Source organism: Akebia trifoliata, chromosome 10 (assembly GCF_017979445.1).
Source record: "Akebia trifoliata isolate Shusen 1 chromosome 10, ASM1797944v1, whole genome shotgun sequence".
NCBI classification, from domain to species: Eukaryota; Viridiplantae; Streptophyta; class Magnoliopsida; order Ranunculales; family Lardizabalaceae; genus Akebia; species Akebia trifoliata.
The window spans coordinates 27,804,182-27,821,329 of record NC_141384.1 but is presented as its reverse complement, the minus strand read 5'-3'; the positions used below and the strand labels follow the sequence as shown (position 1 = coordinate 27,821,329).

The 17,148-nt window shown below is 35.4% G+C and overlaps 2 protein-coding genes across 2 annotated transcripts; both read right to left on the bottom strand.

The window, feature by feature from the left end:
• LOC147393566 (PTI1-like tyrosine-protein kinase At3g15890) lies at positions 1 to 1,965 on the bottom strand. The gene is made up of 4 exons (XM_086456334.1): positions 1,786 to 1,965; positions 1,561 to 1,705; positions 869 to 1,131; positions 1 to 776 (listed from the first exon to the last, which is right to left on the bottom strand). The coding sequence occupies exons 1-4, from the start codon at positions 1,836 to 1,838 to the stop codon at positions 146 to 148; spliced, it is 1,092 nt and encodes a 363-aa protein (XP_086312460.1). The 5' UTR covers positions 1,839 to 1,965; the 3' UTR covers positions 1 to 145.
• Positions 1,966 to 13,322: 11,357 nt separating this feature from the next.
• LOC147393565 (Protein kinase superfamily protein) lies at positions 13,323 to 15,725 on the bottom strand. The gene has a single exon (XM_086456093.1). The coding sequence runs from the start codon at positions 15,584 to 15,586 to the stop codon at positions 13,409 to 13,411; it is 2,178 nt and encodes a 725-aa protein (XP_086312219.1). The 5' UTR covers positions 15,587 to 15,725; the 3' UTR covers positions 13,323 to 13,408.
• Positions 15,726 to 17,148: the final 1,423 nt, after the last annotated feature.

Sequence of the window (17,148 nt, the reverse complement as noted above, 5' to 3'; positions counted from 1 at the left end):
TTGAGGACTTTAGATAAGTATTACATATGATACCACAATTTTGTTTACAAAACAAGTTCCCCAAAGCTAAGAAAAAAAAAATTCATAAATATAATTAAATAAACAACATATTCAGTCATATATAATCCAAATTCCCCCAAACCCATCATCTCATTTTCAAACCATCCCATGTTCTTCTTGCCCCGTATTGAACTCCTTCGTATTCACTCTCATCTTCATCTTGGTCGCCATCGTCGTCTTCTTCCTCAACCTTGTTTTTTATAACCATCACTTCCTTCCTCCTCCTTATACCACCCTTGAGCCAATCCACCACTTCAATCATACTTGGCCTCACATCGGGATTCCCATCGGTGCAACGTAAAGCGATCATAACTGCATTCTTTAGCTGTGATTTATCATACCTACCCTTCAACTTTGGATCAACAATGAGATCGAAATTTCCTTTTTCGACTATCGGTGTAGCCCATTGAACGATATCACGCTTTACTCCACCAGGAAGCTTCTCAAGCGGTTTCCTTGCACTAATGATCTCAAGAAGTAGGATTCCGAAGCTGTAAACGTCACAACTTTCAGATACTTTCCCCCACATTGCATACTCAGGTGCCAAGTAACCTAGAGTTCCCTTAACCCTTGTTGTTAAATGGCTTACTCCATCTGGAATCAGCTTTGCGAATCCAAAATCAGCGACTTTTGCTTGAAAATCCGAATCCAAAAGCACGTTACTCGCCTTAATATCTCTATGTATGATGTGAGGATTCGCCTCGTGGTGCAAGTACCTTCAAAGGAAGTTAACAAGAAATGTTGAAGCAAATTCTAGTGATGTATATATATGCATATCTATGAACATAATACGAGTTTTTCTACTTACACTAATCCTTCGGCAGATCCAATAGCAACTTTCAATCTTCGTGGCCAATCCAATAAAACATCGGCAGAAAGATGGCCATGTAGATGTGTGATTAAGCTATGATTAGGCATAAAATCATAGACTATAAGTCTTTCGTCTCCACCTGCATAGAATCCCCTTAGACTCAACAAATTCTTGTGTCTCACCCTACCAAGTATCTCTACTTCTAGGGCGAATTCCATCTCGGCCTTCGCTGTCATAGCTTTTAGTCGTTTTACCGCTATCTACAAGACGAAAATAGATTCAATAAGGTATCGAAAATGACTTCATAATCATCATTGTCATCATATTCATATCTCAAAATTTTGGGTTTGTAAATATGAATCTTATTTTTCATTCGATTCTATTTAAACCCATGTCTTCTATTAATTCAAGCATATTTAGATCCGCCATCACTGTCTTAATCCACCTTTTTTTGTATCAAAAATAATTTACGCTTCCTCATTATCACCACCATTAAAAGTATTATTCAAACATTTTGGTTCAACTGAACAAATCATGTTCCTCCATTCAATTCTATCCAAATCGTGTCTTCGGGAAAAGAAAAAAAAACTTTAATAATATCCACTCAGGCATCCTCAATATATATTTTTTCTGAAGTATATGAACTAAAATTTGGAGAGAGAGAGAAAAAAAAAAAAAGATTAGATTACCTCGACGCCTTTACTCGATCGACCCCAATAAACGCTTCCGAATCCCCCCTCGCCGATCTTGTTATCATTGTGAAAGTTGTTTGTGGCACTAACAAGCTCTTTAAGGGAGTAAATATCCCATGGGTAATCCTTATTCTTGCTTTCTCTATAACAAAAATAAAAAATATCAACTACTATTCTGAATTAAAACCAAAAAAAAAATCAAATTGATCAAAAGAAATATACCTGATTGGGAGTTCATCATCTAAGGAGGCACAACAAAAGCATCTCCAAATCATTTTCTTGTAAATGGAGCCAAAGAATTAAGAGAGAAAAGAAGCTGAATGAAGCAAAGAAGTAAAGGTTTCGGATTAACCAAAGAAGAATAGTTTTGAAGAAGTCTTAATCAAGTGAGGACAAAAGGCTTGATGATGGAGTCAAGGCATGGAATTCAAATGGCATTAATTAGCCAAAAGAAAAATCCTTCAACCTCTTGTATCTTAGTGTTTGTTCTCTTATGCTAAATCCTTTTCATTGGAAGTATAACTTAATTTTTGTACTTATTATTAAACTCGTTCTATGCTCCCTTTGATGTTAATGTTGATGATGAGGATGATAGTGATATAAAACATAGTTTCAAAATTCATTAAGCCAATTTGACTCGGCTCAGTTTGATTAGATTGGATTCTAAGGTGACTTGGTCCTGAAACTTGATGAGGCCAACTTATTACCATGTCAACTTGGCTCCAAAATGCACATTGTCAGGTTAGAAACTCTGGCGATTAGCTTGTTCCTTAGGTTACAACTTTGAATCTCTAGATGCCTTTTCACTTAAAAGTGACTATATTAACTATTGAACACATGCCAGTGTCAATGGATAGTCGAAAATTTAAATCTGATTCGAATTCGAATTTGAAAAATCGAATATTATCCAAAAATTTCAGATATCGGATTCGAGTTCGAATAATTTTATATATTCGAATCCTTATCGGATGCTGATACGGATTCAGATATTAACATTTTGAATCCGATAATATCCAATTCGAAATAATATATAATATGTATTATTTTATTTTATTTTATTTATTTATTATATAAATAATATAATATATAATAAATTTTTTTAATAATGAAAAATTATGTTTTTTTTTTTAAATACAAATTATTTAAATTTGAATCGGATATTATCTGATATCCAATAGGATAATCGGATTCGAATTCGGATATCAAATAAAAATTTTGAATTCGGATTCGAATATTATTGTATCCGAATTGATAAGCATCCGTTGACAGCCCTATGCTAGGGTGGTTAGTATGTGTCGCCCACCAAAGCAAGAAAAGAAAAAAACATTAAAAACTCTGCTGAGCTATTCGGCTATTTTGTGGAGAACAAGAAGTGAATATTTTTATTTATTTTGAAATATTAAAAAAAATTAATTTAATATATTTTTATTTGACACATTCAAGTCACCTAACAAGTTTTTGTCTGGACTCAATGGACATTCGAGTCGAGTTTTAGAATTATAATATAAACAAGAGGTTTTATAATATAGGAATGAGGTTCATCACATCGATGAACGCTACTACACGTGTTGTTCACATCATTTGATGGGCACCTTTAGGTTGGTCATCGACAAAAATCATGAGTGATGGAGTTGGCCATATGGTTTTAATGCGTTGGATGAATCCCATTCACAATATATTTATCAGTCAATAATACAATTTGCGAGAGAGGATCGTAACCGTCCGATCCAAATCAATAACTTGGTCAGCTTTGAAATCATAAGGTCAATGGTCAACAAAAAAAAAGTTCAATCATCAAAGATAAGGTGGGTTTCTTGATCTTCTATTGGAGCTGTTTATCTCGAATAGAAGAAAAATGTTTTGGGCCCCATGATTATATGAGGAAAGCTCATCATAGTTGTTGAGCTTTGCAGTTACCTTCTTCACAAAAGTACTTTCCCATTGGACTCGTTTGGATATATTTAAAAAGTAATTTTTTTTAAAAAAGGTTTTTGAATGTTGAAGAGTATATATATATATATATATATATATTTTTGATATATTATATTCTGAAAAATATAGTTTTTTTGAATTAAAAAAAAAAAAAGTAAAAGTAAAAGTAACTACTTTATAAAAGTTACTTTTTTCCACAGTTACTTTCTACTTTCTATTCAAACAGAACTTTTTTATTTGAAAGAGTCGTCTCACTTGGACACTCACCTACACTTGTATAAAACACTATATGAGAAATAAATTGTGTGCTTGGGAATTAGATTAACGATGGTTTAGTTCCGCGCATGGTTTTAAATCTCATCTGAGATCGAGATGATTCATAATACATCTCAATATTGTCTTCCAATGAGAGGGATAGACAAGTAAAACGTATTGAATGAGATTTAAAGCCACAGTTCATTTTTTCATTGATGAACATGACAATTCAAATGTATTGTGAAACTTGTCCAAGACAACTCGGTCTCATTTATGGACGAGATGAGCCGTCAAAATGAGTTTTAAAACCATGTTTCCATGACACTTGATGCTAGACGAAATCAAATGGAGACTATAGAATTGGTTTTGTTTAACTAATTCGTGATGATGACAACAATGACAACGACAATGACTAAGATAAATACACCTTCTTTTTTGGGATTTTCAAGGAAATTCCATAATTGGATCCAAAATTCGTAAAATAATACAACTATGACGGCGGGTGTTTATCTAACAATTAAGTTCACTGTATTCAAACTTCTAAGATTCAACCCTAAAGATTTGGAATCAAAAGTGGTTAGCCATCATCATTAAATAAGTTCTAATTTTTTTGAGTTAATTAAAAATCGGAGTTGGTTAAATTAAGTTATTAAAAAAGAAGAATATCAAGGGAGAAGACTCTAATATTTATTAACCCAAGGAGGTATATATGTGGTTATGTGGACCGAAAGACCATCCATCTCTATGGACCACAGGTTACTGTGGCACCCAAATACATCATGGATGTGCCATATCTATATAGAGCATAAAATTTTTATGAATTTTCAAAAAAACAGAACTAAAAAAAGAGATTTTTTCACCGTTAGATTTAAATTTTAAATCTAAGAGTTCAATAACCACTCGCTTTTAAACTCAAGATCTAACGCCAAAAATTACTTTTTTTGGGAGGATTTTTTTTTCAAACCCAATCTAGACGACAAACAAGAGGCTGAGTTGTCATTCGGACCAATGTGACAGTCCACGTGGCCAAATGTGGACCTCGATTCATGCTTTACAGACTAATCCCACGGTCACACACACCGCCTATACTCAACTGATTGAGTCGAGAGTCAACAAACCCGGGAGGGTGGCCCCAAGGAATTCGTTGCGTCGTGAGGTTTCTACCCTTCCTAAGGAGCATATTAAGGCTCAACTTACCACTAGACTAACCCCTTGGAGTTAGGGAGGCAAATTTAATATCATAAAAAAAAAAGAGGATCCATATGATTACAGATGAAAAAAGACGGAAAATTATTTTCTTTAAAAAATGTCAATTTCAGGTACATGATTGCGCAATTCCTGAAAAACCATTTTTTATGCCCAGTGATTTTCTCTCCCAATGGAAAATGTTTTCCCTCTTGTTAATGTTATTTTCTCCCAATTACTCCCATCCATGGCTTACAATATTGGAATCTAATATGTATTGGCCAAGATCGATATGAAACATTAACCCCGGAAACATTAAATGTTTGAAAATGTGTCTATTTGCAACAATATTTTCTTATGTGCAATCAATCTTTGAAATTCATTTAGGGAAAAAGAATATTCTTTGCCCTAAGATTTTAATTTTTGATGATCATTTTCCCTTGGAAGATAAATTTGTTAACATCATAGAGATAAAAAGAACATTGTTCTAGTCAAAGGAGAGAGGATTGCTAGAAATGATGAAACTTTGACAAGCCAATCGTGTGGTCCTAATTTATTAGGTTCATCCAGAAGTAGATTTACAATGGGGGCATTTACCCCCACAAAATTTTTAAGAAATTAAATTCTCTTTTTTAGAATTTGATATATTTTGAGTTTACCCTAATTTAAGTTTTTGGGTTTGTTAGAATTCTTCTATTTTGTTAATATTTAGTGGTCACCCCCACCTCCATTGATGAGACTGCCCTTGACTTAGGTATTTTCTCATAGGCTAATAAGAAATTACCTAAATACATTTTTCTACAACTTCTACTAAAGAACCCATGAATTTTCATCTCATCTTCATGTTCTCCAACCTTATCAGATAAATATAATTTGCCCCCACTACAAGAAAATCCTAAATTCGCCTTGAGTTCATAAGAAATGGTATATCTTAGATCCATCATATATTTTCTCTTTTTTTCTTTTTCTAAGAAGGCTTTGGAAACACTTTGAAAAGCACAAAAGTCTTCACCCACCATTTATCCCTAATTTGTAGGGTTGCTCACATAATAGATTCTTTAAAGGAAGGGAGACTAAGTAATGAGGGGTTTAACCTAGACAACATTAAAAAAAGAAATAGTTTTTTTAACGTGTGTGATACACTAAGGCCACCTACTAAATCAGAGTATCAGACAACCTACCTACAATCTTAGGGTGTCAAATATAGATACCCATCGGTTCCGATTCTCAAAAATCAAACGGGAAAGAAAATATTTCAAAATATTATAAAGCTTGTTTTCATTTGAAAATTTTGTCATATTATCTATAAATATAAAGTATTAATTTAATTATAATTTGTTTCACTAACACTAGAGGATTGGCTCAATGGCAATTTCGGATTGATAAGCAGTTAATGCTCATACGCTATGAGTTCAATACTCAGTATGAGCATTAATTCCTCAGGGGTCAACCGCAAGGGTGCACCCTCACTTACCTTGTATGTGTAATGTGCGGGCGTTGCACGTGTCCCAGGACTAGCCCTTGGACAAGACCATGGTTTATGGATTGGGCAAAGCCCAAATACGATCCAGTCCGTTGTCTTCTAAGAAACCTGATTATCAAAAAATTTATACATAATAGATTTTTTTTTTAAATTAAAATTTATCTTCTTTATAAGTAATAAAGATTTAAAAGAGATAGTCCATTTTTTAAGCCAAGTTTATATAGGATAAGTTTGTATGAAACATTGAAGAACTTTATATAGTCATTTTAAAATATAGGATAACTTTAAATCACCTATAAAGAGATGACAAAATAAATTGGTTTTGGATACTTGCATGCCCATCAAATAGAACCCAATGATTTTGCTTCCTATTGGCTCGGTCCTATTTTAGACTCAACTCTAATCGATTCCAATAACAAGGGAATCGGAACCTAGGTTTTTGATACATGGGTACACATTGAAACCCCCAGCCTCATTAATGGTTTAAAATTTTAAACATTTCAGTCATTGATTTAAATAATATCTTAAATACGATCTAAAGGGTATTCAAGCCATCAAATAAAAATTTAAAAAAAGTAAAAAATAAAAAAAATAAAAAATGCATAACTCATTAAATTTTATTAGGTTCCTAAAATGCTGGAGCCAGACAAATTTCGCTTTTTATCCCTTTTCAATTTATGGGGTTACCAAACCAAATTTTGAGAACCCGAAAGTGCTTTTAGAAATCAAAAGCAACGTTTTTGCTATAAGCCTATCAAACATGGTTCCTACTTCAGACCAATATTGTAATTGCAAATGATTAAATACATATAATACTCTCAATTTTCTTAATCGATCATTCATTTTACAGAAAAATACTATTATAAATATTTAATCTTTGTAAATGACGTGGATCCCTGGCCATGGATTCTGTTAAAAAAGCAAAACATTTTCTCACCACATCAATTTGTTGCATCCAAATTATAATCTTATGTCATCTGGTTGTAGAGGACAGAATTCTAATAATTTTGGAAAAAAAATCTTTAAAAAAAATTAATAATTTTGTCAATTGAATTTTAATTTTAAATTTGGGAGTTTGGTAACCGTCCATTTTCAACCATGGTTTTAAAAATCGTCCGAGACCTAGACGTATCGCACGAGTTAACTCAGTATCAGAGCTGAATGAGACCAACTCACAAATCATTTTTTTGACTGAGATTTAATACCTCACGTTCAATTTTTTGATTTTTTGAACAAGATGTCTCAAACATATCAGAAAACTCATCCGAGACAAGACGCGAAACCAAGTTTTAAAATCATGGATTAAGTTGAAAAAAGTTTTTTTTTTTTTTTTTAAATGTAAGTTTTTCCATGAAATCTAGAAGTCTGTGGTGATGGATTGCCAATGTGATAAACCATGTGGGCCCAACGACCCATGGTAAGATTTCAAATCTTACTAATTTAGTCACGAAAGCCTGGTTAGAAGGAAGAAAGGTTTGTTGAGTTACTTGATAAAGCAAGGGCGTTTTAGTAATAAAAATGCAACAGATAGGATCTACCGATCTACCCAGTAAATTTCTCATTCTTTTAATTAAAACATGGGCACACGAAAAGAAAAAAGAAAATAAAAAATTGTAGTTGGTCAAGGGCAATCATGGAGTGGCGAAACATTATGAAATGGTCTGCAAAGGGTCATTGATAATCTGCAATTTTTCTTATTTCTAAAAATTTACTTTACAAGTGGAGTGAGTGAGAGATGAAACCTACTTGACGAGAGAAAGTTAGATGATACACATACTGACATGAGGACAAACTTATAAAAGACTACTCTAAAAACAGAGGCTTTTTGCAGTAGAAGGAACCTAAAAAATGTTCTCTTGTTGATCTTTTGAAAACTTATCACTAAATCTTTACACTTCTCATGTTGATAACTGTAGCTGAAACCATCTCGCTCGCAAAGAGTAATCGATCACACTTAAGTTTTAGTCTATTAGTTCAAGTAGATTCCATCGCAATGAGTCTTGTTCCTCCATTCCACGATGTCCAGAACCACGTCTTTTGTAATTGAATGTGAGTGCATATTCGACTATCCGATTTCACAATCTCAATCAACATTCTTTTGGGTCTTTCTCTCGTACTTTATGACCTTCAACTTGAATATTTCTTCTAAAGTTCAAATAATAATTGGCCTTCGTTGAACATGCCCAAACCATCAAACATGCAACGATGGAGCGTATTAGCAAAAGCTGTTGCGCTAACGCAGACAAGTTTTCTATTAGTTTATTGCCTATTGGTTCTATTTCTTCATGGATTTTGTTAACATGTGCCCTTTTAAAGTGTAATAAACACACTTTGGAAATTGAAATATGAGGGTACTTTGCTAAAATAATATTTTTCAAGGACATTTTGGATCCAAATCCAATTTCCAATAGTGTATTTATTGCACATTTAACTTGTGCCCAAAGGGCACACGTTAACAAGACCCTTTCTACATTTATCAAAATTTTCATTTCTAAGTTTCTTTCTTTCCACTCATCTATCTCAACATCTTCACCTCCCTTGCACCCAATTTACCACCCAATATTCAACCCAAAAAGCACAACTAACCTTACAACATTCTCATAAGATTTCCTGATCACATAGCACTTCAGAAGTACATCTCCACTTTAACCATCCAATTCTGATCCTATGGGCAAATCTTCTTCAATCTATTCATCCTATAAATGATAGACCCCAGCTAATAAAAATGGTCCCTTCGGGATATTTCTAAAAAATTGAATTTTTTTACTGGGCATTGTCAGTACCAAACTTACACTTTGTGTATTCAATCTAGGTTCTACTTATTCTATGAGACCGATGCTTGAATTAATTCCTCAGGTAATTAATATGGAGGAACTTCTCATCTGCAAGGCCAGAATCAGTTATTTTATTGGCGTAAATTATGTCATGAGTTTAAGGGCATGTTCTTTGAAGATTTTGTTTTCCGTTGGGAAACTTTGTGTGTCACATAGGCACGTGCTTGTCTTGGTTGGTCATCTCGACTGCCCTGCAATATTTTTCTTTATCTCAATAAATTTATAATTATAAAAAATAAAAAAATTTAAATTAAATAACTAAAAATTTAAATGTGTACCAGACTTCAATTCCTTGTTAAAGGAGCATCAATCCAATCAATCATCAAAGTTAAGCTTCAACTAACCTTCCCCCCCCCCCCCCCCCCCCCCCCCCCCCCCTTTGATGTGAGAACCTTAGAACTTTCCTTACCACTTTCAGAAAATTGCATCCCAACCAACTGCCATCCTCACTTTTTCAATCTTAGGGAACTATTCAAGGTTGAAGCCTTCAAGACCACCATCTCTGGTCTAAGATTTTATTTCAAAACATTCTCCTTGTCGTGTTTTGCAAAATGAGCTTCTCCTTCCCAAAAGTTTAAATCAACCATCCTCACAATTTCAATCAATTTTTAAAGTTAAAGCAATCATTAAAATATCAAACTAAACAAAGATAGATCTGTTTCATCGTTAACACAAATCTGTTCAGAAGTGTTGGACTTCACTAAGGGTGGGCTATAATCCCCTCTAAATATTAATATGTTTAGCTTCTTATCCAGAATTAATGTGTCTCAAAGCACTTAATACGTAACTTGATCTAGGAGTACGGGTTATCCTTCGAAGCCTAAGCCTCATGTAGAATATATGAAATTTGAACCTAACCAACTACTCGGAAATGGAAGTCAGGATGGCTACCCGGTCACAAAAGTTGGTCTTACGAATAGAGTATATAAGAAATATAATAGTGCATATTGTGGTGAGAAAAAGTAGTGCAGATATCGAAGCCGTACATGTGGCATCAGAATGCAGGACAGAGGGAATTCTTTGTGTCAATTTCTTGTAGGTAGATTTAGGCCGGGTACAGTGAAGGCTGACTTTTCCAAAGGAGACATCAGAATCGATGGAGATTATCAGGAAATCAAACTAAATCATTATACCAAGACGACCTCTCTGTGGGCTTGATAGAGAACTTGACAGAACTTACTTCTCCCCCACAGAAGTCAGCCCAGCAAAGAGGCAACTGCAGGTATACCCTAAAGACATGGGAGGGATCAATCAAAGCCTTTTAAAGTTTACAAGAGCCCTTTATTTAAGCTTCTTTAACTGATGGATGATCCACATGGGTAATTCAGGTATTGAAATAATAGAGGGCAGATGTACTAGCAGGGAGATCTAATTATTATTTTCTATTTTATTTTATTTTATTTTTCTTTTCTATTTTCATGCATTAGGGGTTATATAAGTCTTGTTTTGTGTTTTTATAGTGGAGCTGATGAAATTATAAAAAAGAAAAAAAGAAAAAAGAAAGAGCTTGCACTCTCTCTCTCTTGGATGTGTGAAGTTTCAAGAAACCCTAGTGTGACTCCTAGATATTATTTATGTAATGCCAATAGATCTATCTGTTCTTATTCTCCACCATTATTCTTATTCTCAAGCCCTTAGATTCTTCACCTATTCCTTCTCCAACATACCTGAAACCCTAAAAACATTTTCTTTTTGTCAATTTTACCTTTTAAACCACCAAATACTTATTTCTAATTTCTTTCAAAATTATAACCTCTTTCTTAAGCCCTTCAATATTTCTTTAATGCCAACCCTACATCTTAGACAACCCTTGTTTCCTCTAAAGGTCCCAATGTGTGTAACCTAAAAGTGTGAGTAATTTGTTTTTCTACATGTCAAGCAACCTTCAACTTTGGTAAACACTAGCTACCTGTTCACAAAGTACCCATCTAGTAAAGCCAAATATATAATATAAATAAAACAAAAGCAATCCTACAATTAAGCTCTTATGATTGCAAGTAAGTGGGCTGGTTGTGAAGGGGTCATATCCTTTAGACTCACATATGTGGCTGAACACATTGAAGAGTTGGTTAGAGGGTCGACTACTTTTTCCCCCATGCATTTAGGAATGTTATAGACTAGGCGGCAATGCAGAACCTCATCCATTTCCAATAAGTTACCAGCATCAGAATTCAACAACAATAACAGCAATAATAATAATAATAATAATAATAATAGAGAACTGTTATTGGCACCCCAACTTTTACTTATTACACCCCCAATTTCTTAAATTATTTATCACAACCCAGTTACAGATTAAAACACACTCTTCACACATTACAAAGGTTTAGCTCAAATTATAATTCTCAACATCACAAAACCTTATAACACTCATTTAAACAATTTCACTAGTTGTTTACAATTATGATTAGGCTCATATAAAATCCTAAACCCACAAAATAAAAATCTAGTCAACAAAAAAAAAAAACAAGAGCGCTTCAATTGGCACCCCAACTTTTACTTATTCTCAATCATTCACTTATTTTCTTTATTTTAAATTGGGGTGTAGTAAGAAAAATTGGGGTGCCAATAGCAGCTATCTAATAATAATAATACTTAGCAAAAAAAAATAACAATGCTAATAGTAATAATAATAATAATAATAATAATAATCCGGAGTTAGTGACAGCAATCGTTACTACAAAAATCATTTATTTAACGCATACCTGTGAATTCCTCTTCCAGTCTCCCTCATCAAGATAGTTACAAATGTGGTAGAATAAGGTGTTTCCTGCTTTTTTCTGTGGCAATTGTTCCTTTAACAGGCAAATATGGTAAGTAACATAAGAAAAGCTAAATGTCATACCTTTGTACTGATTTATGTATGTGACAGAAGTGTCAAAACCACAATGAAGCAACCTGCCAACACCCTTGGTAGGATGCAATCTACTTCAACATGCTTCCTAACCCCAGAAACCACACAGCTTGGTTTCAGGTGTAACTGTTTGACATCTAGAAGAGTTTTTCAGAACATTCCACAATGGTTGTGGGAACATTTTACCCCCAAAATTATCAAAAGAAAGTTTGTCCTGCATAGGTGGTAGTGAATTCTAAACATTGGATCTTGAAAATTTTATCCAAGAGAGTCAAATTCATAGCATCCGCGAATGGTAAAATCCTCATTTAGTTATACCATGGTGGGAAGCACATATACAAGATGGGGTTTGGAGAGACGCGAGGCCATAATCTTGAAGTTGCAGCAATCTCACATCGAGATACAAGAACTCACTCCAGCACAAAAAGCCCTCAATGGGCTCTTATTTCTTTCTTACAATTAAAAGATGATGATGATTGTAACGACTTGAAACTTTTGTTCCAGCACGACATGCCAACTCACTCCATAAGAACATAGATATTTAGCACCTTTATTTTTTTTCAAAAAAAATTAGAGAGTTTCCATTGCCACATCAACTTTTTCTAACGCCACCCCAAGATGCGTGCTAATTCTTCGGTGATTTACATATGAATTGGGGTGGCATAAGCAAAAGTTGGTGTGGCAATAGAATCTCTCTAAAAGTATGAATGCCAATTCAGATTTTCGCTTTTTCTTCCTTTTTATGTGAGCCAGTATAACGAACTTTTACAGATTACATAGGATGTGATTTTATGCATCTACGTTGCAAAAAATGGGACCGAGACTAAAATCTCTTCCCTTACATTTAAATAAATTTCTATACGAGAAAGCTGGGTCTACTACTTTGGAAAAGTTGCAGAAAATGATGGCCCATTAAGTTCCTCATTCAACAAAAGCTTAATTTCTTGCTCAATTCCCCAACCACTAATGAATTTTATTGATTATTGCCTCACCACTTAAAAAGTATGGTCAATGTTTTAAATAAATTAGCACTTAAGAACGTGCCCGAGATTCCTGAAATCAACAAAGTGTAATAAGGAAGGTGAAGTAGGGTCTTCCTCTTTGGATGCCCCTTTAGTGTTTGAATCATAATAGCTAAAGACCATGTTCAAATGTGGAATCGAAAGCCATGTCATACTACACACATCTAAACAAAACCAAGTGAAGAAAGGGAGAAAAAAAAAAAAAACTAAATTCATGGATTTTTTTTGTTTTTTACATTAATCATCTCTAAAAGATGTTAAATTAAATTCATGAAAATGGCTACAAGACTTGGGATAACTCACCGAGCCTTCTTCGGGACTTAAACGGGAAGCTAGACGGTGGAGACGGGGAGAATTCAATAGGAAGGTGAGGGGGCTCGGATTCGCCCGAAAGCATCCTCACAATTTCTTTAATAGAGGGTCGCTTAGTTGGTGATCGTTGCAAGCAGAGGAGTGCAACAGTGATACAAAGTAGAGCCTCGTCTTGGTCCAACGACCGGAGTGCTGGATCAAAAAGATCCTGAAGCTTCCCTCGATGAGCCAAATGACGAGCCCACGAAATGAGGTTCGCCCGTTCAAATTCCGACATGGGCGAGGCCGTCACTTGGAGGGGCCGACGACCCGAGACTAAAACTAATAGAAGAACACCATAACTGTAAACATCACATTTCTCCGAAAGTAGACCCCCACCACCGTACTCGGGAGCAATGTAGCATACAGTGCCCCGCATACTCGGTGTGCTACTGACACCACCACTCTTCGGGATCTCTCCACTTGCCCAATCTTGGCTGTTTCGTCGACCAGTTCGAAACTCCCCACTAAGCCCATCTAACCACCAATCAACACTACTCCTACTACCTCCCCTACTCCTGCTTTTCTTCTTCTTCGTCGTCCGATCTGAAACCGAAGAATCATCGTCCCTTGGCCACCAAGTATCTCCTCCGCTACCCCGACTACTCGACTTGAGATCACGCTTCTTCTTTTTCCTACAAAGTTCCTCACAAAACTCCTCCCTCCACCATTCCCGAGCCGGGCGACTCTTATCCTTCTTTGAAACCCTATCTTCGTCCAATGACGTCCACCACTCCAATCGCCTCTGTTGTTTCCTCTTCTCAGCTTTCCCACTTGGTGGTTTACTACTACTATTATCATTGTCCGGCATAGACGAAATCCAATTGTTTTTCGGTCTCTCTTTCTTGATCTCCGTCCCAATCCACTCCATCACATAATCCTTCACACCTCCAGATTCAGATTCAGATCCAACCCCTCCTCCTCCTCCTCCTCCTCCACCTCCATTGTCTTGTCGCCACCACCAATCCCTCCCGGAAACACTACTCTTCTTCTTTACGCCTCTTCGATTCGAATTTCCAACCAAATCCTTCCTACTATCTACACTAAGCTTATCGAAATTCCCCTCTGAAACACTCGTCTTATCCAAGATCTCCGATGGAGACGCCTCTATTGTAACAGTCTCGGGCGACGCCTCCGCATCAAGAACCCTAATAAAACTCTCCGGTGACGGTGAGGCCTCCACACCACAATTTCCTTCCTCGAATCCGGTCAAAACGCTCTCCGTTTCTTCAATTATAGATCCATTATCCTCACCACCTCCTTCAATAAACCCTAATTTCTCTGTAATCTTCACTTTAGATCCATTTCCAATCTTTTTCTCATCTTCTTCAATCTCAATCACTGAAATGGAATCACAAACCTCCTCGATTTTCGATCGAGCGAGTCCGAAATCTGCGATTTTTGCATTGAAATTGAAATCAAGAAGAATATTACTAGGTTTAATGTCTCCATGAATTATTGGGGGATCGCAAGAACAATGAAGAAATTCGAGTCCTCTAGCAATGTCGATCGCAATTGTGAAGCGTTTCTTCCACTCCATCACTTCTGGACATTTTCGATCCAACAATGCGTCTTGTAAACTGCGATTGTGCATCAAGTCGTATACTAACAACATACGACGACGCTTCTGATTGGAGGAGAAACCTATAAGAGAGACGATGTAATCTGAGTCGATCTTACCAGCTAAAGAGAGTTCGTTCTGGAACTCTCGTTCGCCTTGTAGAGAACCCGAATCCATCAACTTCACAGCGATTTCTTGACCGGATGGTAAGGTGCCCCGATAAACCGACCCGAATCCGCCTTGGCCGAGGCGGTTAGAAGCGGAGAATGATGACGTGGCGCGGCGGAGAGCGGAGTAGGAGAAACGATGGGGCGGTTTTAGATCCGCTGGTACGGTCCGTTTTCCAGAAAGTTTCCTGTACAGCACCGCCAGACATAGTAAGATTGATAAAGCTACGGTTGCGGCAATGAGAGGAGGGAGTAGATGAGAGTGGAGAAGACGATAGTGGTTGTGGTGGTGGTGGTGGTGGTGGAGAGTAGTTTCGTTGTTGGGCGGGACAGGAGATGATGCTGTTACTGGTAAGATCAACGGCTGACGAGATGGCATGATCGAAACAACTGAGATTGATCAATCAACCCCACATATCTGAGTACAAACCACTAGAAGAACGAAACAGAACCGAATGACTGCTTGTGCTCTCTCTCTCTTGTTTCTCTGATAAGCTACTCATCTTCTTCTTCGGAAAATATATTAGTAGGCTTTATAAAGTCCAATGTCGTTGGACACAAACTAACACACTAACGGATACGATAGTGACACGTGGAAAGAGACTGAAATGGTTGTTAAGTTACCCATATGTTAGTATACTATTGGTTCGTTGGATTTAAACTATCCGACGCTGTTGTAATTAGTGAGAGGATGAGTAATTCTTATTTGTTTTTGTTTGTTTCTTTTGATATTTCTCCAGAGTTCAAACTCTACTGTCTCTCTCCTTTTTCTATCACTCGGTGCTCACGTTAGCATCAACTACTGTTACTCAGGATGTACATCTGTCTGGATTGACTTGTATAATTTTTTATGACGAAAATGCCATACAGGTATTTAGAAATTACATGATATGTGCTAAGGAGAATGAATGGAGAGAGGGTAATTTGGGTATTTCACTATTGGTATTTGACCTCTAGTAGTTTACTTATTTATTAGCTATAATACTTTACAGCTTGCAGTAGGTGTGAGGAGAGTGAGATCATGTGAGTCCCACATTTTGATCACGTGGCCCAGAGGGCTGACTCATGAGTCATGAGTTCTATTTCCGAGATTTAACCTGAAAAAATATTGTTAAAGGTTTTGGATTGTATTGGAAAATGAAAAAGGAAACAAAGGTACTGCAAGTGCCCAAAGAGAAATGATAATTCCAGGCGGATTTATTTTCTTATGGTCAACCACCAAGGACTTTTTAAGCCCTCGTGGGGGGTACACTTGGACATAATGAACCCTAAAACTAGGCTAGCATGGGATGGGTTCCATATCGGATCAGTACTGTTCCAATATCGATTCAAAAATTTTAAATTAGATACATGATCCAATTGAATTAATGAATGTGTGAATTGAATCTGATATGTTTTATTTTTATCTTTAATCTGAAATCGATTTGATCTGAATACGTGCCTTATTTGCAAATTATTAATATTCAAAAAAAATTTAAAATATAAAATCATATAAAAATAATTTTAAAAAATCTATTTTTCAATTACAAATATAAAGATAACCAAAAAGATTGAAATATTTTATCTGTATGTATTTAAATGAAATTAAGAATACTATATATAAAAAAATATATTCGATATATAAAAATATATATATAATAAATTAAATAATTGAGGTACATCTGAATCCTATCAGAAATTGATAGGTTAACGTAAAATGTTCTCGTCTTGGATTTCAAGTAAAAATATAATCATTGATTTTTCTCCCAAAAATTCATTATTTTCAAGATATTCAACATCTATAGTAAGTTCTTTTTAAATTTAGAGAGATTTTATTGACACAACTTTTACTAATGCCACCTCAATTCATATGTGACTCATCAAAGATTAGCACAAAACTTGGGTGACATTAGCAAAAGTTGGTGTGGCAATAGCAACTATTTAAATTTGTTCCAACTTTTC

What these genes read in the sequence shown, in the direction of transcription:
- LOC147393566 (XM_086456334.1), bottom strand. Translation starts at nt 1,838, where the DNA reads ATGATTTGGAGATGCTTTTGTTGTGCCTCCTTAGATGATGAACTCCCA. An exon ending in GATCGAGTAAAGGCGTCGAG is followed by an intron (nt 1,132 to 1,560) that starts GTAATCTAATCT and finishes TTCGTCTTGTAG; the next exon opens with ATAGCGGTAAAACGACTAAA. An exon ending in GGATCTGCCGAAGGATTAGT is followed by an intron (nt 777 to 868) that starts GTAAGTAGAAAA and finishes CTTCCTTTGAAG; the next exon opens with GTACTTGCACCACGAGGCGA.
- LOC147393565 (XM_086456093.1), bottom strand. Translation starts at nt 15,586, where the DNA reads ATGCCATCTCGTCAGCCGTTGATCTTACCAGTAACAGCATCATCTCCT.